Source organism: Solenopsis invicta, chromosome 12 (assembly GCF_016802725.1).
Source record: "Solenopsis invicta isolate M01_SB chromosome 12, UNIL_Sinv_3.0, whole genome shotgun sequence".
In the NCBI taxonomy this organism is placed as follows: Eukaryota; Metazoa; Arthropoda; class Insecta; order Hymenoptera; family Formicidae; genus Solenopsis; species Solenopsis invicta.
Window position 1 is genome coordinate 20,018,399 of NC_052675.1, and position 27,348 is coordinate 20,045,746.

Sequence of the window (27,348 nt, forward strand, 5' to 3'; positions counted from 1 at the left end):
ATATATACTTACGGAGTTACTTTGATAGATACCGTCTGCTCGCTGGATCTCGTTCTGCTGCTCCCTTCGAACCGTACATTAACAACACTCGCCCGACACTCCCGGCATTGCACGAACATCATACACGATCCTAACTAAAATATAAAACGCGCGCGAGCGTCAACTTGTCGCGAAGCAACAGGTGCATATACGTACGTGAAGATGCATTTGACGAACGCAATGTCTGCCCATCGTCTCTGTGATTACTTGACTAGCGCAACACAATGGTTCGCTATTATATTCGTCACTGTCGAAAACGTATGCATGCGCAATTTGCAGTTAAAGGACGCGGAAACACGGAATACCCGACTTGACCACAAGTAAACAAACCAACAAACAATATGACGGAATAAAAAAAAGAAGATCGTCGACGTTTGGAGCCTTTTGGAGTTGCACACGTCACGACGTTGTCTAAATAACGGCGAGAATCGTTCCAATAAATACACGCGTAGATACAAAAACACGATTAGAGACAACTCAGTCGCGTGAGAATGTTGCATTTAACATGGATTCACCAATATCGCACGACACTCGTAACGTATTATAAAAAATTTGAGCGGGCAGCGGACATTACGGACATTAGCGTGACGCTGCGTGCGCCGCGGCTACTATCCAGTGGATTGGTCGGTTCGATTACGTAGACGCGCTATTGGCTCGGAAACTAGTAACTAGCATGACGCGATATCGAGGATAGGTGACACGCGCGCGCGAAAACATGCTTCAAAGCAACACGACAAATACACGAAGCTGCGAATTACAAACGATAATTTCTGTACATACACGACAATATAGTATTCATATACCGCGACGACCGCCCATCATTATATTCGGCATACTCGTCCAACTCGCCTTCGCATCAGTGTATCGTTGAGACGACGTTTTGCCGCCACACAGTACTAATTACATCATCAATGCCAACTCGAGAAGCAGCGTTTACTAGAATCCCTAGAAGCAGAGACTGAATTAAGTCATGTTTACACGGTGCTATAGAAATCGGTCCGAAATCTCGGACAGAGAGAGATTTTACCAATTGCATTTGAACAATTTGGCTAATTAATTAATGCGATTAGTCAATTCTCTCTTTGTCCAAGATCTCGGACTGATTTCTAGCATCGTGTACACAAGGCTTTAGAGATCACAGGAAGAAAGAAAAGAGAGCGGTCATGTGACCAGTTTGCTACTCTCTCCTAGAGTCCTATATAAAGGCTGTGTTCCGTTTTTACTGGCAGTACTGAAAATTTATAGTTCACGTCACATAAGAGGCTTGTTTTCTGTTCCTGCACTAGACTGCACTGGAACGTTCCTTCTTGTTTTCGCTAACTTTGAAACATCTATCTATTTCATTTTAAGTGTACACTTATTTAGAGAGTTCAGGAACAGAAAACAAACGGAAGGTCTGTTCGAGTTGCTTGAAATCCCCAAAAATTTTTGCACTTGAGATGAGATAAATATATATTCGATCGTAAGAAAGAGAGAGACGACAAAGAAATTAATTCAAAAAGGGCAGCAACACAAACAGGCCTATATACTATACATTTTCAGTACTGGCAGTTAATATCGGAACATAGCCAAAGAGAGAAGCGACATCGAACCCCCACCACAATCTTCAGTATCCAATTGAGTCCTCCACCGCCATTTTGGGACCGCTCTAACGTCATCAAACACCATTCGTATCATTCTGCAACAGCTGTGTTCACAATATGGCTGCTCGCTTAGCCAATCAAGTATCAATCAGATTACCAATCAGAGCTCGGACATCAATGTTGCTTCTCTCTTTATATAGGACTCTACTCTCTCCCTATGAAGCTCTCCAGCGTTAGCCAATCGTCTACAAAGAAGTTAACGTTTTCAAATGAGCTGAGTGCCAATTGGTTGAGCCATCTTTCCTCACTCGCTGTTATATAAACGGCTGCTTAAAACAGATCCATACCGACTGTCGCTATCGTCGCTTTCGGAACGTTCATGCTCGTTCTCACACTGCATGTGACCGCCGGGGCATGAACACGCGCGTATCGTAATCGGCCGAATCGTTTTTTTTTATTTTATTTTAATTGTCCACGACCAAGTGCAATCGACAGCAGTTTCGTTATTTTCGTACATTGCCGTTGTACTACGCGATCGCGCGAATTTGTGCCACGCCGCCATAGCGAAACGCAGAAAATAGTGTGGCGTCGACGAATCTGTGAACCGTCGCCGAGTACCGATCACCGGAGCTCCAAGCCCCCACGACTCGTGCTATTTTTAATGTTTTATACCAATTGTGGAAGTGAGGATGGATATTCGAAACGAGGTAAGACACCGCGGCTGATCCGCGAACACGACAAGACGTGAAAGTGCATGCTTTTCGCGTGTCCAAGCGTGCCGTTGAGGTTAGGTTGCTGCGTCGCCCGGGTCGAATTCGGCGAGCATTTCTAGTTAACGTCTCGTCATTTTAATACGTTCCTCGAGTTATTTCACCAACTGATCGATAGGCGGACTCGTTTTGTGCTTATACACGATTGAATTGCCAAGAATTTCAATCCAGACGCTTCCACGTGCGCCACTTAATATCTTAAAATTTGATTTCGAGAATGTTCAATTTAGGAACGATCTGTTTGTACATGGCTGGCTCGTTTCTGACGACTAGCCGTTTGTAACCGTGTAATGCTAAATTAATAAAGAAAATCGTTTAATTTAACCGTCACTCGATTTGTGACTTGCTTCTTTGATGCTACATAAGATGGCTGCATTTGAAACAATTTGCTGCAAGTTACACTCTTGCTTGTGCTTCATGGCATGTTACGTTCATCGAGTATGTTTAGCTTGTTGAAAAAAATGATGTTTTTAATCATAGTTTGGTTTTCTGAGGAATGTTTAGAAAATTGTATTATTACGAAATTGTCGAATGCAATTACACATACATATATATGTATATATGTGTGTGTGTGTGTGTGTGTGTGTGTGTGTGTGTGTGTGTGTGTGTGCGCGCGCGCGCGTGTGTGTGTGTGCGTGTGTGTGCGTGCGTGCGCGCGCGCGCGTATGTGTGTGTGTGTTTTCTTTTTTTATTAAACTTTCATCGATTGTTATTTAATAAAGTATTTTTCTACAATGATTAAAAAATTATATTTTCTTTAGTATTTATCATTTATTATGAAAAATAACAGTATAATCGCCGATGGTAAATTACTACTATGCTTGTCTCAAAAAGCAGAGAAGTCAAAGCTTGAATCCTTGATTAGGATATTTTTTAATAAATTCTTTTTGATAAATAAACTTCAGCTGAATTCTATTCAGTAATTTTTAAACAAAATTTAGATGACTGCATATTTTAAAATAATTTTTATAGTTTCTGAAACTTGCACAACACTTGATGAAAGAATGTCATGCTGACATTAAGATATTAAAAAATTATTTTAAAATATGCCATCAGCATTCTTCTTAAAAAATGATTGTAAAACATAAAACTGCTAGAACTAAATTTATTTTTAAAGGTGACTACATAGTCAGTAGCAGTTCTCATATCGCTCATTTGCTGCAATAACGACATAACTTAAGAAATGAAGTTTTGTGGCTTAAATGTTTTGAAAATTTTTAATTTTGTTATTATCATTTTTTAATCAAAATTTGGATGTAATAACCGATTGTAAAGGAATAAAAATATACAATACTTTATTCAATGTCTTGAATTCTCTGAATTTTTTTGCAAATAATTTAAAACATGATCATTTTTTAGTCATGTCATTGTTGTAGCAAATGAATGACATGTCGTTTTATTAACGACTACAATTGACAAGAAAAGCAGAAGAGATCTGGTAAGATGATCCTGTAAAATCATTCATGTCTGGGAGAAGTATCCCTTATGTCCATTTTCAACAATGCAGAATAATCTCTTATGTCCATTTTCAACAATAGAATAACTTTGATCCCTGTTTAACCAATTTTTTATTTTTTTCTAAGAATCAAGACATAATTAAATTATGGAAAATTATCATGTATAATATGTTTATTATGTTAAACTATTAGTATTAATTTAAAGAATTATAAATGTTATTTTTTATTGAATTTGGTAGCGCCTGTTACGATTACGAAAGTTTAAATGCAGTGGCCACAGGTGGATTGGCATGACATTCAATGTGTTAAAAGATAAAAAAAGACATTCTAAAGATACACAATCAGTACAAGCTTATCATTTGCGCTTAATTCTCGAAACTATCTCGAACCATTAAAACAATTTTAAATCATTATTGGCATTATTTATAATTAGTATGATATCTCTGATACACTCACAAATATTTTATTTTTATTTTAGATTAAGGAGATACGTTCATTTAGAATCAAACAATTGATTTTAAAAATACTTTTCTTCAAGTAAAGAAAATGTTTTAGTAACCGCAAGAGTACCTGTATCTGGATACTTATATAAAACTAATTATTATTAATCTCAAATACTTTGTTTACTATAATATTGAACCTATAAATTTAACTAAATTTGAAATTTAAGATTATAATTTAATTTTAATATTATAATAAGAGAGCATTTGAGATTAATAAAAAGTTTTTGCATAAGTGTTTAAATATAAGTATATGTCCATTTATCTTATAATTTGTTTAAAATATCTTGTCTTAAAATTATAATTTGTTGAAGATAAAATTTAATCCGAGTCAGAATTCATTGATCCATACAGGTATAAGTGATTTTTATTTCATTGACCATTATAATGGAATTTCAAAAATTTTGTCAAATGATTGGCATTATTTATATATATAGAATGACAATGGAATTTAAATATTTTTGTGTCTGTATAGTAAAAGAGTATTGCTTGTTTCTCAAATATAAATTATTTTCAAATAAAATCAATAAACTTTGAAGCCTGCCCTTCAAAGAAATATATTATTTATAAAAGAAATATCACCTAGATCTATACATTATCAATCGAGAGGTCTTTTTATAGCTGAATTAATATATACTTTTTGTACTTAAAATGAAATATATATGTATTTGATATTTGGCGAAAAGGAAAATTCTAGTTCAAACACATTTTAACAAATTTTATCATGTTATTATCTACTTAATACATCTCTATTTGTCAAAAAACTTATTTGAGTATAACTTTGAGTACAACATTTATACACAAGAAATTCAACAATAATATTAATGTATTCTTTGACTTTTCAGATGTATAATTCATGAGAAAATATTTCTGAAAAATGTTTTTCTGAATAAACAATAATTTCAAAAGCTGTAATTATGTTTAGTTAGCTATATTTCATACAGCTATGTAGTTAGTTAACTATATTTCAACGCTAAAGATAGCATTGAAAATTGTAGGGTCTACAAAAAACTAAAATGAAAAGCTGCTTTGTAGATAGAAATTTTGACTGTTTCATAAATTTCTCTTTACTTTATAATTTTGTACAATGTAAGTATTTTTACAACGTTTACTGATACCTAGATAAAACAGGAATTTTATATAGGGTGCTTTCTAAATTTTTTCTAAATTGTTTTGTTCTTTTTATATTTTGTAGATATCTTAGCAAAACTTTCACTATTATTAAAATCTTCGAAGAGTTATTAAATGTTTTTTTACCATTCAAATACTACTTACAATTAGATAAGAAGAAACAATTTTGTGTTTTATTGAATTTGCTTTCCAGCTACGACATAAATCGACACTATGTTACAGTGTAACACAGTGTTGCCTGAGTCGCTGTAAAGCACCCTTTATCTATTAGCTATTAGTACATACATAAATTTAAAGGATTGATATTTTATTTAGTAAACAATTTAAAACATATAAATATATAACTTATTTAAAAAATTAGATGTAAAGTATAGTTAGAATGTTGTATCTTTTTACATATATTTTTATAACTGTTGAGAAACCGTATAAGACAACATCCTTAAAAAACTTTTTTAAATTTAATGGAAAGAATTTTAAAAATTTCTATAAAAAATATATTAATAAATAGTTTTTTAAATAAGTTTCTCTTGAAGAAAAAAATTATGTTAAACGTTGCAAAAATTATTTCTTTATTGAAAGAAAAGGTTTTTGTTATGATTTTGCAACTCTGCAAAATTTGAAATGTGAGAAACAGCATTTTTCTTAACAAATTCTTTATCAATCAAAGCTTTAAAATAACTTGAAAGGGTTTACTAACAAAATAATTGCAAAAAAATTTTTATTTTTTATTTTTTTATATTAAAAGGACATTTTTTTAACAGTATTTAGATCTAGTTGTAAAAAAATTGTATTACAAAGTTTAAAGAAAAAGAATTATTTTGATATTATTGTTTTTAAGAAATTATAGTAAAATTACACATAAACATAATTTCGAGAAAAACGCATTTTAAAGTAAATTTAAAATAAATTTTCACTAAATATTTAACGTAATAAAATATGTTTATCTGTCTCAAAACTGTTTTTACTGAATTATAAAATGTGTTAAGATGTTTTTTAATAATGAACAATTCTTTATTATATGTATTAAAAATGTAGAAGAGTGTGCGTGTGCGTGCGTGCGTGCGTGCGTGCGTGCGTGCGTGCGTGCGTGCGTGCGTGCGTGCGTGCGTGCGTGCGTGCGTGCGTGCGTGCGTGCGTGCGTGCGTGCGTGCGTGCGTGCGTGCGTGCGTGCGTGCGTGCGTGCGTGCGTGCGTGCGTGCGTGCGTGCGTGCGTGCGTGCGTGCGTGCGTGCGTGCGTGCGTGCGTGCGTGCGTGCGTGCGTGCGTGCGTGTGTGTGTGTGTGTGTGTGTGTGTGTGTGTGTGTGTGTGTGTGTGTGTGTACGTGCGTGCGTGCGTGCGTGTGTGTATGTAATCTTCTATATTTTACAGTATAAAAATCGCATAAAAATTCAAAATAATTGTTAAATATCACTACTCTAGTTACGCTGAATTGCAAATAATAATCCAAAAAAAGCACAGTAGTAACTTAAGCTAAATTATTGGTTGCAAACATATTTTTTTATAAGAAATTATATGAGTACACGTTATACATAGAATTTAATAATTTTTAATAATATGTAATGTGTAATATATATTTATCTTTTTTTTTTATAGATGGGTCTTCAGTTTTTAGATTTACATGATTTAACTGACAATGATAAGCGTCACATTATTACCATTCTTAAAGCTGACGCTACTGAAGCCTTGAAACTACCATGGGACGCTAAAGATATAGAAGGTAACAACAATAATGTTAATTCTGTCACAGTAACAGAAGTACCTGAACTTCAGCAACATCATTGGTACAATGGTGAGTATGCTGCGTTTATTTCTATGAATTTATTAGATAAATTTGTATTCCTTTTTTTATGTGATATAATATATAATTGTGTTTATAATATATAATTATCATGTATCGAAAAATTTTCTAAAATGTTGAAATTGTATCATTTGTTCATTTTATAGCCATACCACCGCCCACTTATCCGCAACAGATGATGACGCAAATGTGTAATGAGTGGCAAGCACCAATGTACAATGTTCCCGCGAATGGCCACATGCCGCCGTTTATGGCGTATGCTCATCCCGGATACAATATCAGCACTGAAATTCAAGAAATGAACTATAATAGGGAGAATGGGCGCCGCAACAATCGGGGCAGAGGAGGTATAAGGAGAGATAACTACAATCGAACGATTAATCCCGCTAACGAAATGCAATCTGGATACATGGGCGATCAGGCGCAATATCATCCGCAGATACCGATCATGTACATTTATCCTGATCATTCCGTCTCTACGCAACAGCATCAAGTTGCTACTGGACAAATCTATTACACACAGCCAATGTATTCAACGATTCCTCATCCGCATCCAAATGCGCAATCGATTTCATCCAATTCGCACACAGTGCACCCAACTTATTCTCAAACACCGAATCCTCAAGCACCGCAGGTAAACAGATGCGTGCGACAATCACAATCTGTGCCACCTCAACAACCAAGTCAGGAACCTGCAAAACAACCGGTCGTTAAATCGCACGACAAACAAATACAAAGCACATCTGATAAATTAACGCAACAAGTAAATGAAACAAACTCCTCGCCAAGTAACGTTGTTAGCACCGTTATTGTTACTAACCCTACTTCAGAAGCCTCTGTGAAAAACGTAAACGAAAACACTGCCAATAGACAAAATGTTACTAGCAGTGAAAAGGTCGATTCAAAGCTCCAACACAATATTTCATGGGCTGTAAACGAGAATTGTAATGGCACAGAAAAAGTGATGCCATGTGTAAATACTAACAATGACGTTAAGGAGAACCAAAATAATGAGTCAGATAAGAAGTTTACAAATGAAACTGTACCCAATATCACAACGAATGCTGTAAAAACTTCGCCTAAACCGATCTCCATTAGGATAGACAAGAGTGAAGCGCAGATTGAAGAAAATGTTGCACTAAAAGACACCGAAGATAAGACTATTACTAAAACGCCAAACGGTTCCCCATCCATGCCAAATGGATCGTCAACCACACCAAATACTTCACCATCATCTACATCTGAAACATCACCTGCAACTACAATCAGCAGGTCCTATGCTAGTCTTTTCAGGAAAGACAGCACATTAGAGACACCTACTGCGACCGCCAGCACGCTTAATTGCAATACGTCGTGCAAACCCACAGAACATGTAGCTCATCAAAATGAATCACCAAAAATGCCTGTCCAAAAGGAACCAACTAGCCCTATTTGCACACCAGAGAGCCAAAATGATTCATCTAGTGCACCAACTTTACAGAATGGCATATTACAAAACTGTTACGATGATCCTAATACATACAGGATGGGTGGTAAGTACAAAAGGCGAATCAATCTTAAAATGATAAATTAGTTATCCAAAAATATATATACAAATTTCTTAAATGAATATTATTTCTTTTCAGAATTTTTGTCAAGTTATCAAATGGACAAGCAAACAGTCAGCTTATTACCGAGAGGATTAACAAATCGCAGCAATTATTGTTATATTAACAGCATCTTACAAGCTTTACTTGCTTGCCCACCATTCTATAATCTTCTTACAGCTTTACCGCTTCCTAAAAACCGAGGCAGAAATTCAGCTACACCTTTGATTGATAACATGTAATTATAGTAATATTAAAATTAATATATTTTTTCATAGATTTTTTAAAGCATTAATATATAAAATTATTTTATTTTTCTTAGGGTCAAGTTTGTTCGTGAGTTTTCACCCTTGACGGAGGCTGCCCGTATGCCCAGAAAAGATAGAGTTCATAAACGAGGAGAAGATACTGTCATGGATATATACAGTGGCATTGCGTTTGAACCATCATATGTATATACAATGTTAAAGAATGCTTCGGCTGCTGGTGCCTTTTCTGTGGAAGGACGGCAGGAAGACGCAGAAGAATTCTTGTCATGTCTTCTAAATGGAATCAATGATGAAATGCTAGAGGTATGAATATGTACTTTTCTAAGATTTTTTCTAAAAATAAAATTGAGAATTAATGAGTTAATAAAGAATACATCTGAAAAGTTATTAATATATTAATATTTAATATATTATTAACATTATACAAAATATTTCAAATTTATTTATCGCAATAAATCAAACAAAATTGACTGAGAGCAGCATTATTTACTTCATTGCATTTTTAAATTAGAAAATTACATTCATTTATTACATTTATTTACATTGCTTTATGTTTATTTGTTACATTATATTCATCCTATTTTAATATATCACTTATTTGAAACATTAAAAACCAAAATTTTTCAGTTTGAATGTTTTGCATTATAAAAATTCTGTAATGTCATTTTCGAATACGACTTTGGTGTAAAAATTTAGTCTATGATTATAGAGAAATGAAAGTATCATTAGTTCTTTACTCAATTGAATTTTCATCAAAATTTTTTTCCCTTTTGAAAACAAGTGAAAAATGAAAATTTGTAAGTCATACCAAATAAGTGATGTGTTCTATAAATAACAAAAATATAAATTTGCTATTCAAAAAATTTCTGATAATTATTTTGTTCTAGTTGATAAAATTGGTCAGCAATGATCAAAATGCAATCAGTAATGCGAAAAATGTCAGCAACGAACATGATGAGGAAGAGTGGCAGGTAAGATATTTAATATCCCACTATTCTATCTAGGATCATTTTTCCAATTTTTTCTTGTGTACTTTTAAAAAATTTTTTTCAAAATATTTTTTTTAACATTTTTTTTCTTTTTTCTTCTCTCTTTTTTAAATAAAAAATTGGGAACTAATGAATTGATGAAAAATACATCTAAAAAGTTGTCAATTTATCAAATATTTCAGATTTATCAATATTTACTTTATTGTATTTTTATCCTTTCACAAGTCATATAGGATTTGCCAGACTCCAAATGTAGTTAAAAGTGCAAATTTTTTTCAAAAACGCAGCCCCAGCACTGAGTCCTATCAATGAAAAAGAAAAAATAATAATATTGCTATACTGAATTTGAAGAGTTTTTATTTTAGGATCTTGTGGACCTCATGTAACTGAACTTTTGACTTTTAGCCACGTATCTTATGAAAGATTAATTAGAATTACATTTATTTATATTATATTGATTCATTATATTATATTTTTACATTTTATTTTATATAGGTAATGGGACCAAAAAATAAAGGTGCTGTCACGCGGTGTACAGAATTTGAAAGAACCCCACTGTCCGATATCTTCCGTGGACAATTACGATCTAGAGTATCACGAGCAGGAGAACAGCCAACGGACAATGTACAACCGTTTTTCACCCTACAGCTTGATGTCCAAGTTAGTAGCAACATGATTAAACGAATTGATTTGCAATATAAAATTCCATAACATAATTATTAAAACAATAAAATATCTGTTGCAGAAAGCCGAATCCGTAAGACACGCACTTGAAATTCTCGTCGGTAAGGATCAGGTAGAAGGATTGACATGCAGTAAGACGAGACAACAGATAGAGGCTTGGAAACAGGTCACCTTAGAAGAACTGCCTGTTATCCTCATATTACATCTAAAATGGTTCGTGTACAAGTTCGATAAGTTTTCCAATGGCTGCTCCAAAATATTAAAGACCGTGGAATTTCCAATCGACTTGAAAATTGATGGCAGTAAGTATACTGAGGCCCGATTTTTCATTATCCGGTTAACTTGTGGTTAAACTTAACCTGATGTTTTATCCAATGAGCTTCACTCATGATGATGCCATAAGTGAAGCTCATTGGTTGAAACACCAAGTTAAGTTTAACTACAAGTTAACCAAATAATGAAAAACTGGGCCTAAATAAAGTTTTAGTCTATCATGTTCTACTCTAACTTTTAGCTTAATGAAACGAGAGTTTAATGTGGACATTTTTACTTTTACAGAATTTTTATCACCGAACACTGTGAAGAAGTTGGGTCCCAAACAAAAACAATACAAATTATTCGCGGTGACCTATCACGATGGGAAGGAGGCCACCAAAGGACACTACTTCACCGATGCCTTCCACGTGGGATATGGATCGTGGGTTAGGTATGATGACAGTACAGTAAAGAGCGTCCCAGAGAGTAACGTATTGAGGCCCACGTCACCTAGGGTACCTTACTTACTATATTACCGAAGGTGTGACACGATTGGTAATAACCAGTCAAATAGTGCAAAAGCACATTGAAAAACTTTGTATAGAAAATTTATTATATAGAAAAAAAGCTATGTTCCATTTGAGATGGACAAAAAAAAATTCTTTTTACAATTTCAAAGTTCTTGTTGATATTTATAACTAAATAGAAATCTAAATAAAGAGAGCTTTTATATTATCTACAATAGCGTGGAAAAAGTAGACATGTATTAAACCTGCTGTACTTCCATGAAATATTTCTATTAAGATTGTTATTACACGTTGTATACATAGTTCCCTTAAAATCATGAAATAAAGGTAGGTAATGTTAAGGCTCGTCAAGTGTTCCAATCTGGATTCACAGTTTCTAGTGAATCTAAAAAGCGTTATATATATTAAATGCTTTATGCGTTGCCGTTTGCGAGATATTAGAGTGTCTTTTGTGTGTGCGTGTGTGTGTGTATATAATTTTTCTTTCTGAGTAAGATTATTGTAAATGTTACTGGTTTTCCAATTTCTTTATGAAGACAAACAAAAGAGCGTGAGAAAAGGTTTTGAAGTTTGTAAGTGTGTATAAAGTATACATATAGATATTATGCGTAGGTTATTTTTTTATATAATCCTCCTGCACAGTGGAAATCAATTCCAACTTGTCAGTCATTCTTCAATATCATAATTTTTACATTTTTAAAAATGTGTTTGACATATATTAAACATACATATTTAGTAATATGTGTTTAATATATATGTATTTAATATATGTATATTGCACTTCGCCTTCAAAAGACACTTGAAAACAAGTATGATATATATATATATATATATATATATATACACACGTTAAATATAAACATACATACGTTTTTAAATTATGTAGAACAAATTATACGCATGCATTTTAATTAAAATCTCTCCATAAATTTCTTTTTCATTAAATATATATGTATTTAAATCATTTCATTGAATGAGAAAAACTGGCAAGATAAAGAACTGAAAGACTTATCAGGAAGATTGTGTATACAATTATTGAACATTTTTTGTATTTAATCTTTCCTAGATATATAATATGGTCGCATATTAATTCTTAAAACTGAAGTGTTCAACGTGGCTTGTTTTATCAATTACGTTTAAATTGTATTGTGTTATATGATATTTTGTTATCTTATAGTCTGATTAATTGTTTGCCTTCTACGCAAATAAAATGCCATTTATTTGCGGCACAATTTTTATTGTTAAATAACATTTCAAAAAATCAGAATTATACAAGTTTTAGTTCTCTTAACTAGTACAATATATATACACACATCCATTATATATCTAAGTATATATTTGTATAATATAGAACTAAGAAATATCCTAAGTTTGGAATCTAACTTATAACGCATTAAACGTAATACCTCTCATTTATTTCCAGTTTTGTAAATAAATATTTAAAGTTTATAACAAAAAGTAAAACTGTACATATGTTAAAATTTAATTATGTGATTAAGAAATATATATACATATATACATATATATTTCAAATATGTATTGAGTTTTATTCCAATTTTCTCTTGAGTGTTCATTTAAAAGCTACTAGTTTAGTAATATGCTATTTGATATATATGTATCGTTATAAAAAATTCTAGATTGTCGAATTTCAGCACACGTCACTCATATTCTTGTATTCTTTAATAGCAAATTTGATTAAATGCACTGGTGCAGTTCAAACGAATTTGTTATAAGAAAGGGCTTGATACAGGTAACACTTTTTGCCCAATTTTCGGTTCCAATTAGTGTTATTCTTAATTAGTGCTATTTATTTCATCTCCCCAGCATGTATGCACACCGAGTACTACTTGACACTTAGAAATATTCATATAATATACCATAATGTCCATCTTGATCATTAACAAGTTGAGATTGAAGTTGACCTACATTGGTGGAAATAGATATAAGTCATCAGTGGACTAGATTTACTGAGGATCAATACACTTAAAAAAAACCATGTAATAGTAGTGACCTCTTGAGAGTCGTGGAGATCTATTAAACTTATTTATGTACATATATGTAAACCTCATATGCTCCTAAGTGTCAAATGGCACCTGGACTGTATGCAAAGCAATGAAGTAAGGAGAATTGGACAAAGCGAAGTTGAGCCGAAAATTGGTTGAAAGGTACACGCGTGCCGAGTTCTGATTAAGAACAAACATTTATGATATATTACAATAATTTAATAGATTCTTTTTATCCATACAACTCTTATTTTATAGAATATTAAATACTAGAAACTAATGGCTATAATTGATCCTTATTATATCTTAATCTATTTAATATGTAATAGAATTTAATGCAACTTTCGTTAAAAATTTTATAAAATCATTGTAAAAATGACTCTATTCACTGAGATAAAACTCCTCCGGTCGCGTATATAGGCAGTGGGGAAAGCGTAATACGCTACCCAGTACCGTACATGTAAATACAGCACGTTCGGGCCCAGGTTTAGAAAATTGAACAAATGAAATAATCTCTATATTTTAAAATGATATTAAATCGAAATTGTAATGCATTTAAATGACACATTTTCTTCAAAAATACGAAACCAAATCGTTCAATGGTATTTTGTCAATAATCGCAATGATATATTCTGATATACTACTTGAACCCACTGGCATCCCTAACGTGACTGCTCGTGACCCTCCTACGTCGATTATCACTCCCACTTCATGTCCCATCTTCCTTAGGACTTTTCGCCAACTCCAGTTAATCTAACCAATTAGTTCATTTGAATTAACCAATCGCATTTATCATTTTACATAACAGACAGATGCAATTGCAATGGTCAATTCCAATAGACTAATTGGCCGGTTAGATTAATTGGCACTGACGAAATAAGGCCTTAGTCTGGGGTGATTAATTTTTACTTTATTCCCTAAGGCCTCTCTCAAGGGTGGATATCAAATATCATTAATGTAAACAATACTAAATAATATCAGTGTGAACGTTAGTAGAAGGTAATTAACAAATACTTCTGTTACTGAACAATGCTAAAAATGTGGTAGACAAACTTTGCCTGCAAAAAGTTCAGAGATCACTGTGATCCATAGAGCCAGGACGAACAAGATGTAAGCGATCCCAACTTGATGTGAATTAGGCAACTGATATGGTTGCCCACCAATCTCGTCAATATGAAATCCCATTGGGAATATGACTGCCGCATGACAAAATAGCACCACTGCAATTTAATCATATCACTTAATGTACAATATAACGTATCATAATGGTACGTATATTTTGCACATTTTTGCTGTTTCGAGATGTAAAGAGTAGTCTACAATGAGTCACAAACATGTCGTCATTAGTCGCAAACGCTTCGCGACTAATCACTTTACAACTCATTGTAAACCATCCTTAACTATACAAGATATCTATAAAATCTACTTATTTTTATATTTGGGAAATTATGAAAAATTATGAAAAATTGCAAAATACATGTTCGATCATTTCGAGGGATTATTCTTTGAAGGAAATTGTTTAGAATAACTCCTCGAAATAATCGAACACTTTGGGTTGGTCTCACCAATTTATAATTAATCGATTAAACTTTATGAATTACAAAGTAGAAAATTTATAACTATAATTATCTCTAATCTAATTTTTTAATAATTTTAATTAGAAAATAAATTATTAACTTAAAGTATAGTTATATTATACATCAATTATAAGTTGTAAAAAATGGCCAAGAAAAACCAGAAAATCTATTTTAAATTTTACAGTTGACTATTGTTTGAATTTAGGTTTCGTTAGGCACTCATAGCGTTTGTAAACATCATTTGATTAGCATTTAATAATTGATAAACAACGAAGATAAAATGATACTTAAAGTTCTGTGAACACACAAAGTAAATGTAACTATAATCAGCTGATCGGCAATGATGAGATCAGTCATTTTGTAATTTTTCATAATTTTATACCGTTTCCGAAATATAAGTAACAGGAGCAGATTTATAGATAGCCTTTGTATTATAAGAACATTTTATAACATAGTTAATTTACAACCTGTCTAAATATCATATACTTTTCTGATACATACTGGCACCGAATCCTACCCAGCGTGCGAAGGGAATGACGGTACGGTCCCAGTGCGAAATTACCAGTAATATTATCGTCGCCGTAATCAGAATGCAACCGATAAATATGCAAACTAACGCCATCATCCATTCCGATTCCAGCTCCGATTTGAAACAGACCTGCGGTCTATTGTACAAGGTCATACATGACCACATGAGACCCAGTCTCGTGTCACCTATTAAAAAGGGGAAAAAAACAGAATTAAAACCATGTTCTCGAACGTACATCAGTTTTTCGCGATTGACAACTTCAAATTTATTCAAATTGACCCAATCTCGCCGGCGTAAAGAAATGACGTGCGAGGTCGCAGCAAGTGAAGGAGAGATAAAGAAAAAAAAATTGCAATCTCCGCAATTACCACCGACGTCGGTTATGATCCAGTCCGGCATGGCGATACTGATTATGGCGGAAATATCCGCGAGCAGAAACAGTATCCCCGAGATGATAGTCAACTTGTCCATTTTTTTGCTCAGGATAATCGTCGGTCGAGATTGAGATGACGGAGAATTTGCACGTCGTTCGGAGCACAACCATCTGCCACCATATTTACGCGTCGTGACAATTCGCTATCAATTTGTCTGTGCGACGTGAGTTTCCTCCGACGATTCCGGAATTGTCCGGAATCGTCATCCTCGGATGTGCCATCCTTTACTAGCGGTTGCTGACAGTTAAACACGCATAGGTCTGGAGTAAACAAGTCAACACACTACACAGTGCTACACAGTCCCGAGAACCAGCGTGCTTATTATCGAGATGTTGGAGCAAGGACGTATGACGTTCGATCGATTATCGAATCAAATGGAGTCGAGAAATCGATTTCTCGTCTCGTTTGAAGATCGACCATGCTTTTGAATTTAATTCCATATTATTACATTTATTACAAATGTAACCGATGAGGTACTACCTTAGAACATATAATACATATATATGTTTTAAGGGTGGGCTCACATGGAATGCGGAATGGCAAAACTGCGGAACGTTCGTGATTGGTAGCGGCCTCATTCCGCCGATTCCGTTCCGCTAAGGTGTATTTTCCTATGTCCCACTGAGCGGAAATTGCGGAATACGCAATTAGCGTTGATCAATCGCAAGAGCCTTCCCGTAGATCACTTATATGAGATTTGCCGGAATGGTGTGTTTGTTATTGGCTTGCATTGATTGCGCATTTACAAGTTCCGCTCCATGGAACATAGGAAACAAACTGATGATCGGAAATCACAAACACATACCCTATGACACAATATTATTTAATATTAAATAATATTCTTGAAATATTACATTTAATATTAAAAAATATCATATTCTTGGAATATTATTTTAATATTATTTTAATTTGTAATAATATTCGTGTAATATTCTAAGAATATTGTAGCTCTTATAGGATACAGGGACGCTTGCATACCGATTGTGTACGTGTACCGATTTTGATTTACATTTTCGCTCTTGCTTCAAAAACATACCTCATTGGTGCAAATGTTAATGAATAAAAAATGTTAATATTTCCGTGTTAATTTCCGTGTTTATTACATTTTATTTACATGATATAAGATTTTATTAACAAATGGAGAATATAGTAAAACTGAATAAAGATGGAAATTTGTATGTAAGGCATGTAGCTTAAAATTATGGAAAAACGACAAAATCCAAGACACCAATCACGTAATTGTCAGATATCCATCACGAAATTGTAATCGAGTTTTGGAGCGCGATTATAAACTGAAAAATCTAATGCAATTTTCGTAGGAAAGGATAGATAATTCTATATTTGTGATGGAAATCGACAAGGATGATAAATTAATAGATTATTTTAAAAGCTTTCAAAATGTATATAATCAATTATAAAAAAATCTTTACCTATTTACAAATTAGGTATTTATAATACAAAAAAGTTCCACGTGGAAACGAGTGAGTAGAGACGCAGATATCTAATAAAGGAGACACTATCACAGTTAGAACGTGCTAGAATATAAAGAGTAATTTCGACGTTTGAATTTCTTGCAGTTTGGCTCGGTCTGGATACAACTGGTTTGTTCGTTACCTGCAACATAAATACAATCACATGCTAACATCTAATCATCCCAAAATTTATCATTAAGGCTGGTATATAGTTGTGAATAATTTTTAATTACAGATTCATTCATACATTCATTTTTTTTCTTTCGATCAAAAATTGAAATTTATGTACAACTATGAATACCAGCTTAAGAATTTTTTTTCTACTAGCGTTTAATTAACTCTTGGCATTCTATCGTACGTAAACTTGACATACAGTCCACCAACTGAATTTGATAGTGTGCTTATTTTTACTCTCTCCTTTTAATCATTATTTATTATTTGTATTTATAAAATTTATAAAATTTATAAAATTTATAAATATTTTATATCATTAACTTGTATTATAAAAAAATAACATTCAATGGCGATAGCATTCTAGGATTAATAAGATAACAAGTTATTTTATAATTATGTTACTTACTGTCATCCATTGAGATGGAATCTGCAAATGTGGTCGAGCTATTAACAGTTCCATCCAAAGTGCTTTTACTCGTGTCCCCGTTATCCGAATCATCGCCGTTGCTCTTAGGTGACAAATTCGTCGACGAACTGTCGACAATATACTGTGTCGAACTGTCCTCAAAGGTAGAGCTGAACACATTTTCCTCGTCGAAAGAGATCTCCATGGATTCCGACGTATACTCGCCGGATGTCTCCATCGACACATCGCTCGATCTAATATTATTCGTAACATTTGCTATAATTTGCAGTAGGGCAGAAGGATCATCGATACCTAGCATTTGACAGAATTGGGTAGTCTGATCGTTTATTAATAGTCGCGGCCGTTCAATAGGAGTATTTGTATCGTCTGGATCGTACGGTTTGACGGTTCGGTTAAAGTTGAGAGGAATTCGCAAATTCGAACCAAACTTCTCGTACACTGTCTGTTTTTCCTTCGCCGTGGGTGTGTACGTCCATCTGTCACTACTGTACTGACCAGGCATGTAATGGATACTGCTTTTGACGCTCAATAAATGATTTGTCAAGTAGAGTATCGTTAACCATTCTAGATCATAACTCAATTGTACCGGACCATCTTCCTGCGAACGCACCTCCAGCACCTGAAGAAACTTCCGTTTTGGCAAGCATTTATCCAATGCTAAAAACTTCGTCACTCGTGTTCCTCCCTTCTCGGGAACCAGCGCAGCAAACTTGCAATGCAAGTGCGCGGAGAACCAATAGGACGGATAAAGACGTTCTAGCAATTCCATACACGGAGGACTGCCAAGCGTATTGCTCTTTATATCATCCCTAAAACATCAAATTATGATATATAATTTATAATTAGAATTTTAACATATCCTTGAAATATCTATCATTTAAACATAATAAAATTTTGCATTAATATTCAATCTCGTTATCAACTTACTTAAAAAATGGTTTTCGTTTCAGCAACGAATCTTCATCTCCATACTTTGTTACCCCTGCTGGCCAGTCATGTGATAAAAAAATATCAATTTTACCAGAAAGCTAAAAATAAGAAAAATAATTGTATTTGCAACTGTGGACGTTAATTATCTAATATTATATGATTAATTGCAGAGATATTGGAAATATATAATTACAATAATCTATATGTGTGATAGTCAATACCTACCTGCTTTAATCTGAATACTTCTAGATTCCTGATATGATAAACACTTCGTATAGTACTGTCAGTATACGGGGGCTTCTCATAACGTCCCTGCATCCAATGTTGACTCTTATATATACCTGAAAGCCCAGCAATTCTGATTCCAGCTACCTGTACCACACCCGCATATCCAAGATAATAGATGTTAGGTGCAACCCATCCTCCATAAGGCAGTTCCTGCAGATAATTTGACGCCTCGTGATTGCCTCCAATAAAAATAGTTAACATAGGAGCTACTTTTTCACCAGAATAATATCTGCAACACAATATCCATATTAAAAATATACCTTCTTATTAAATAGCTAATACCTATCATAAGTAAACATATACCTATCTACAGATAGCCAAATTACAAATCTATTAAAAATAAATTTTGCAACAAACTCTACTACAAACTTTATCAACAATTTGCCAACAAAAGTATAACATAATCTGCTAACAGAATATGACTGCAGATTGACTACAAGAACCAAATGGAAACTTCCATTTTTGTAATTATTGAATACTACATCTTGTTTAAATAATCACAGAATGATAGATTGTGCTCAGTTTCTATTGACAATCTGCTTACTTCGGCAGATTCTCCTAGCGGAATATAAACTTAATCCTCTGTACACACAATGGAATTAGTTGCATCTTATAGATTTTTCATAGACAAAAATAACAGCATTACAATTAGTTATAACATTTATAGGTAATTATTTTTAAATAAATAACCATACAAATACTTTCTAGAGATGTTAAAGTACATATGTCAGTTATTAAAGAATTTTTTACAAAAGTATAATACAAATTAACTCAGAAATCTCATAACTCAACGTGTATAGAGAAGGTGCTGGAAAATAATATAAGAGTTAACATGGATGCAGTTAATGTCACAATATGCTTCCTTGAATCTGTTGGCAAACCACTAATATACTAACAATGATTTGCTTACTAGGTAAATATAAAGAACATACTTTTAATGATTTTTTATTTTACAGTACTCACTTGTAAAATGTACACATATCCTTGTACTTGTCCGACACTGCCATACATTTTAAATCACATAAATTTCTGGTAGCTTGAAAATCGCCGCAGCAAATAAGCAGATCTATTTTCCTCCCATCGATTTTTTCGATTTCCTGTATAGTCTCATAAATAATGTCTAGTTCGCCATGAGCGCAACCCTCTACAGCGATCCTCATTTTCGAAAACTCAATCGTGCGATCTAATTTGCTATCTTGTAACTAATGTCGGATACGTTCTCTTCAAACGTATCTCGGCAGGATAACGAAAATCACCTATAACGCCTGTAAATAATTTTGTTACACATACATCGATGTATAACACTTAACCTCCTGCTTCTTCTTCTTCTTCTTCTTCTGGTGGTACCAGCCTCCCTTGTGAATGTTTGGGGACCAAAGATATTCTCTTTGGACTAAGCGACCAGATTGCCAGTATATTTGTAATAAATCCTGCTAAATCCCTCGGAATGTATGCATGCAATTAGTACGGAGCAATACGAGTACGGAACGAAATACTTAACCTCCTATAAAAATACAACCACAAACAATCCTGTGATCCAATGCAACATAGATTGGAAAGAGTACCGACCGTACCGACACTATTATATTTCGTAATTTCCGATAGAGTATGCATCGATCGCAAATTTAAACATGCTAATGGTCACGTGAATTTCCGCGCAAAAATCAAAAGTGTTGACACAATCACTGATTATATTATACTGCAAGCAATTATATATTTATTTACAAATTTTTAAAACTTTAAGTAACGTACATACTGTTAGCAATTTATTATTTAATATTACTTTATTTTCTTTAACAAATTTATTTATATATACATGTATCCAAAAAATTTAAATATGGTACATACCATGTGACATATAAAAGCGCAGAGTATATAATCAAGAATTGAAATAAATTGAAATATGCGTCTTTCAAAGTTTGCAAAAAAAAGAAATAGTAAGAAAAATATATCGATTAAAAATCTGATAATTAAAATTCGCGACTCATAATTCTCGCTTCTATTCATTTCAGAACTTTCTTAAAATTAATTCGCTTTTCTTACATGTCTATTCTTAGGGAAAACAGAAGTTGAGGAACAAAGCAGATAGGAGTCAAAGGAATAACAAAAAAGAAAGATACGTAAGCATAAAAATTGATTTAAAATAATACGATAGATCAAAATTATACAAAGCTATTATACATTATTCTTTTTTACATAAACTATATTCCAAATACATTTTATCAAAATAACTAAATTAATACTTCTCAAATAAAATATTATTAGAGAATAAATCTTGCTTTTATTTTCCATTTTGTCTACATAATTATATAATATTACATTTTTAGATTTGTCAACATTCTTATGTCTATGATTGACATTTTTTTGTAACTTTGATGAAAAAATATAACAATCTTTTCTGTATGTGTATCTTAATAAAACAAAAATGTCGAATTTTCTTCGTTCATTATTTATTAGCATATTTTATTGAAATTTTTGATTGTTAATCGTACAATTTATGGCTCCGGCACATAGAAAGCGGCAAGCCAGGTGACGGAAGTTGACGCCAATTAAAGTTAAATAGAATTTGTTTTTCTTTCACGCGGCAGAAGATATGATCAGCCGCGGAAGATAATTGTGTGTCGGAGCCATTATTCTAAATAAATGCAATATGAATCAATTTAGTTGTTTTAATGAATAAATTCTACATGTAACTTATAGCACTTTTCACTGGGAAAACTAGTACGCACTGGGTGTGCACTCGCTGCAGGTAATTGGGCGTTTTCATTGGCACTGTCATCGCGCGAACCGAAACGTCCAATTGCCAGCGGTGAGTGCACACTCAATGCGCACTAATTTTCCCAGTAAAAAACAATATTACATGATAATGATAATTATTAATACTTAGCAAAAATAAACCTTACGCCTTACGTTTACTGTTCAAAGTTATAAGCAAGATATAATAAAAATATATAATGTTAAAGTATGTATTCATTTTATGTGTATGTTATATAACTTTATATTTAATTCTTTGTTCTCTTAACCCATAAGTGCTTGCATAATTTTTTTAACGTAAAACTTTGATTTTATTCATAATTATAAATTGTTTTAAATATAAAATAATTATTTTCAAGTGTTAAAAATTAAAATCCATATTTTAAAAAATTTTTTGTTAAGTAACAAATTGACAGCTTGGATCATACAAACTAATCCCCATACAAACACTTACAGGTTAAAAAAATCAAGTTGAATTTATTCAAATCATAACTACTTTACAAAAATTCTTCACACCAATCAGTGAGACATTGATAGCAATCTGTGGATTGTTTTGCGTTTGCCGAGCAAGCATCTTTCATCCATTCTTGAAATAACTCCTTATTTTTCTTTAACACTAAGTACTGTCCTAGGACTACATATGCCTATAAAAATCACAATCATTAATTCATTTTCAATAAAAATGTTTGTAAATCATGCAATATTGTCATCTTTCACTTTAATTAAAATTTATTGAAGTAAATCAATAATTTCACAATAATTTTAACACAAATTTTATGTCTCTAAATAAAGATTATTATAAATATTGAAATAACTTTTAATTATTATATAAAATGCTAAGAGTAACTGTGATCAAATTTTTATTAGACTAATCAATATTTTAAGCAGCAAAAATTTTAATCATATAATTTATAATTTAAAGAAAAATCAGAGTTAACTTAACAGTCAATCTAAAAATAATTCATAGGTGTTTTCAAATAAAATTATATATATATATATAAATGTACATAAATATTTACTCTGTCAAAACCTGCGGATTCTAATCTTTTTCCTAAAACCTCTCCGACTCCAGCAAGCTCAGTCACAGGCTTGTCTCCCATTGGCTCCGCCACAAAGTTTCTGTGCTTCTGCGATGTGGTAGACATTTTAACCTGTAAAAGTACAAATTTTTATTTTCTATTCTAATTCATAATGAAACAAAATGTCTAATCTGTACTAAGGAAGGAACTATTTAACAAATTTATTTGTATTGTTTTTTTAGCTGAACTTTTTACGCAGTTTATCTTTTCTTTTTTTCTCTCCACGTTGGAAAATAAAAGAAAAAGAATAAATCGGATAAACTGTGTAAGAAATTTAACTGAAAATAACAAACCAGCTAATTGCATTTTGATTTGAGTCTCATAACCTAACCTAACCTAACCTTCTAATAAGATATTGTTCAACAGTTGTTTAGAACAATATTTTGTACAAAACTCATCAGAAACAAATAAAGTAAGCTAAAAAGATACAAACGATAGATAAAATTAACAAACCAATTAGAAATATGAAAACAAGTAAGATAAAAATGACCACTTGCAACTGATTTGAGTTATTCCTCGATTATGTTCCACAACCGTCTCTCTCGATGCCAAACAAGTTTTGAGAGTCCTGCCGAATTCTTCGAACGTCGCTTCACGAAGATAAATCGCAATCTAAACTACAGGAAGTGATAAATCGCAATCTAAACTACAGGAAGCAATGTAATTATAAAACACTTCCACAGTAATATCTAGTTTGCTGATTTCCGATGTGGGTGGAGTACACGGGATCACGGGATCAGTATCAGTATTGTTGATAGGCTACTTTTTTCGCGCATGCGCGATTTTTCAATTGCAAATCCAGTGACCAGTGATGTATACGTTGTAACACATAAAGCATTTTGGGTATTAGATTAATTAAAAGTTATTAGATCATAATTATTTGTATAATTACCTTCGTATATATTTATATACATATACATTTCTTCTATAGAGAATAATATTACAGATATATGTCTAATACATTTGATTAATTTCTAGAAACATATAAACGCAGGATGCTCAGATCGAGTATCCCTTTTGAATTCTATAAAATGCTTTAAATATAATTTTTTAAATGCTCTATATTGTACTAGTCAACCAAATTGCAACATTTGAAAAAATAGTGTCCTGCTATCTAATTCTCCTTGATCTGAAATTTTAAGTCACTTAAACAGAAATGGGGCAACAAATAAAACACATTAAACGTTATCTTGAACATATTTCAAACTTTATATATATTATATATTATCAATAGGGCGACTTCGATCAAACTTCCATTAACTTAATCAACGGTTAATTTAATCGGCAGAATTGCTAGAAACAAATTTCAAAATATATAATTTGTTGTCTCCAATCTCATCATTTTTTTCAAATGTTAATAAAAACTTAATAATTCTATATTCAATGTTAACGAAATAAAACAAGTTTATTATTCGATAAGTTGATTGAAGTTTAATCAAAGTTACCCTAAGGACGAATTCGCCCATAATTTTTAACATAACTTAATAAATTTTTTATTCTTTAATTGAAAAGAAAGAAATTAGGAACAACGAATTATACATATAATTAGAAATTTTACTGTAATTCTGCTGGTTGAATTAATAACTAATTAAAATCCTTTTCTACTAATGTAAATAAACTTTAATCTCGGTTTAACTTACTCTTTTTCTAATTTTGAGAATTACGAAAAAAAAAAATTAAAAATTAAATCAAAATTAAAATTAAGTTTAATCAAGATTAAAGTAATCTATATTGTAGAAATAAAGTTAGGTAATAAGTTAACTGGAGTTTGGTTGAAGCCACCCTAAAACCACATCTTTCTCCACAGTAATTGTAACGGGAGAAAACCATTTCTTCTTTGTAATGTTGGATGAAAAACGTCGAAGTCTACTTTCCTTAGTTCTTCTAAATAATTCTCAACGCAAACTGTTGGTAGAAATATCACATTGAGATCTTTTCCTGCAGTCTTTCTAAGCGATGTTGCCTAAAACAAAGAAGGTAATATCATGAAAGTCGAGAAAACTTTCCTAATCTCTTTATCTAAATGTGCAAACTGTGAATCGAGGACATAGATTGACTTGTTAATTAAACCCTAGACGAGTATGCTATCGAGTTATCTATTACAACAATAAGTACCATTTTCAAATGCTGCTTGGCACAAGATGCAACTTCAAGTACAGCGTCTTTGAATCCAGCGCTCGACTGCCCCTGAAAGATGGATTCGAAGGAGACGTTGTTTTTCATCAAAATATCCTGCGGCAATACCATCGCTCGTTTTCGGGCATTATACGGCACGGAACGTATCAAAGTGACTAGACCGTGCGCCTTGCCGAAATGACTAGCCGCGTGATCGGCATTGAGGCTTGCCGTGCCCTGTGCCTCTAGCAGCAAATAATATATCGACGACGTGGTGTAATCACAATACCTCTCGAGCGATTCCAGATCCACGAATGTTGAGCCGCTCAGTTTGTTCAAACGAGCCTCGATCAAGCGCTTGAAATAGCGTTTGGATAGCTTGTGCCACTGGAGAATCTGCAAGAGATGTGCAAGTTCTTTGATTTTCAATCATTATGCAAAAACATATCGTAATGCGTTCGACTCATCTACCCTGTATAACTCCAACGCCACGGGACTTCTCGGTGGGTTATCGTCATAAGTCTCGTTCAAAGCATCCATCCAAAAATGTAATCGCATAGCACCTATCCTAGTGTCGCTCACTTGATCCTCCACCTGTGCCACTTCAACATTAAACGCCCGTATAGCAAACGCTGCTGATTTAATACTGTGTGGAAGTAATAGCGTACAGAGGAAGTTCTCATAATCACACTTCCTAAAAAAACAACATATATTAGCACAGAGTCCTGAGTGGAACTTGTTGAACTGTTTGTGAAACATGCTTTACAAACTGTAAACATTATTACTTTAAGGCATTTTGCAAGAAATTTTTGTTTTAGTTCAAAAAAATGTTTTAAAAAACCTAAATTTTTTAAAAACATGTTAAACCAATACAATACATTTACAATATCTGAAATATCCCTGGTGAAAATTTTTCTCAGAATTTTTTTTAATTTCTATATTATTCTATTTTCTCAAGTTTCTTAATTTTTTTAAGTTTTTTATACAAAATGGAACATTTTTCAGAAATACTTAGAAAGTTACATTTTGTCTCAACATTTTTCATATATGTTAATTATAGAATATCTTAAGATTTCAAAGATTTTTTATTCTATAATTTTTAATAAATTGTTATGAAATCTAAAAAAGTTAAAGTATTTTTTTGGAAATTATGGGATGAGAAATTTCAGAATATTTCAAAATTCACATCTATGAAAATTTCTAAGAGAAGATTCAGGCTTTTTGAGTACTTCTGGGTATTTCTAAAAAATAATCCACTTTGCATAAAAATTAGGAAAAAAATTTTCACCAACGATACTAATAATATTATATTACATGGTACAATAATATTGTTACAAGTACATCTATGACAAATATAATTATATAATTTTTGTTTATATATAGCTCAAGTTTAATTTAGCAAAGACAAGTACCTAACCAGCTGCGAACAATACACGTTCGGAGTTTGTTTTTGTTTTGCACCACTAGTGTTCATACGTCGCAGCTGCAATCGCACGTTTCGCTCGATAATCGACAATTTATTCATTTTTTTTACAGTTTAAAAATTTGTCTAGAATTTAAATCTAAAAATCTAAAATTTATGATTCTAATAACTTAAACGATTACACGATTAGAATGAGAATCGAGATAAAAATGGTAATCTAATAATACAATTGCCTATTATGGCATAATATTTTGTTACATTTTGCTATAAAAATAAACAAAAACATTCGCGGTAAGAATAACCTATAAACTGTCGCATGTAAAATGATGTAAAATAACAGCACATTCTTGAACCATAGATTATCTACTGTAATAGATAAGTATCTGTATTACAAAAATTACTCCAACGCAAAGTTAAGTTTAAATATCTTCTTCTTTTAGATTTGGTTATCAATGCATTTTTAGGAGAGAAAAATATAAATGTCTGTATTTTTTTAGAAATTGTATTAATTTATATGTAATACATTAATTTTTTAGTGCTTGTTTTAGGAACATT

At 32.4% G+C, this 27,348-nt stretch overlaps 4 protein-coding genes across 5 annotated transcripts; 1 reads left to right on the forward strand and 3 right to left on the reverse strand.

The window, feature by feature from the left end:
- The first annotated feature begins 1,992 nt into the window (after window positions 1-1,992).
- Window positions 1,993-13,040, forward strand: LOC105206952 (ubiquitin carboxyl-terminal hydrolase 10). Its single transcript, XM_039455659.1, has 9 exons — window positions 1,993-2,329; window positions 7,074-7,269; window positions 7,425-8,810; window positions 8,904-9,102; window positions 9,187-9,436; window positions 10,021-10,104; window positions 10,618-10,782; window positions 10,868-11,108; window positions 11,365-13,040. Exons 1-9 carry the CDS (start codon window positions 2,312-2,314, stop codon window positions 11,649-11,651), a joined length of 2,826 nt encoding a protein of 941 aa, XP_039311593.1. The 5' UTR covers window positions 1,993-2,311; the 3' UTR covers window positions 11,652-13,040.
- Window positions 13,041-13,788: 748 nt separating this feature from the next.
- LOC105202728 (lariat debranching enzyme) lies at window positions 13,789-20,972 on the reverse strand. Its single transcript, XM_011171391.3, has 8 exons — window positions 20,386-20,972; window positions 19,360-19,651; window positions 19,132-19,232; window positions 18,184-19,013; window positions 17,660-17,745; window positions 16,066-16,273; window positions 15,670-15,882; window positions 13,789-14,811 (listed from the first exon to the last, which is right to left on the reverse strand). The coding sequence occupies exons 1-8, from the start codon at window positions 20,580-20,582 to the stop codon at window positions 14,624-14,626; spliced, it is 2,115 nt and encodes a 704-aa protein (XP_011169693.1). The 5' UTR covers window positions 20,583-20,972; the 3' UTR covers window positions 13,789-14,623.
- Window positions 20,973-21,678: 706 nt separating this feature from the next.
- On the reverse strand, window positions 21,679-24,024 carry LOC105202649 (barrier-to-autointegration factor). Of its 2 annotated transcripts, none has more exons than XM_011171232.3 (3): window positions 23,753-24,024; window positions 23,196-23,327; window positions 21,679-22,820 (listed from the first exon to the last, which is right to left on the reverse strand). In XM_011171232.3, exons 2-3 carry the CDS (start codon window positions 23,319-23,321, stop codon window positions 22,674-22,676), a joined length of 273 nt encoding a protein of 90 aa, XP_011169534.1. In that variant the 5' UTR covers window positions 23,322-23,327; window positions 23,753-24,024; the 3' UTR covers window positions 21,679-22,673. The 2 variants fall into 2 exon arrangements, with proteins under 2 accessions (XP_011169534.1, XP_025992037.1); XM_026136252.2 differs by having other exon boundaries at window positions 23,709-23,997.
- A 416-nt stretch (window positions 24,025-24,440) lies between these two features.
- LOC105202651 (NADH dehydrogenase (ubiquinone) complex I, assembly factor 6) lies at window positions 24,441-27,166 on the reverse strand. Its single transcript, XM_011171233.3, has 4 exons — window positions 26,783-27,166; window positions 25,842-26,064; window positions 25,371-25,766; window positions 24,441-25,218 (listed from the first exon to the last, which is right to left on the reverse strand). The coding sequence occupies exons 1-4, from the start codon at window positions 26,893-26,895 to the stop codon at window positions 25,039-25,041; spliced, it is 912 nt and encodes a 303-aa protein (XP_011169535.1). The 5' UTR covers window positions 26,896-27,166; the 3' UTR covers window positions 24,441-25,038.
- Between the last annotated feature and the right edge of the window lie 182 nt (window positions 27,167-27,348).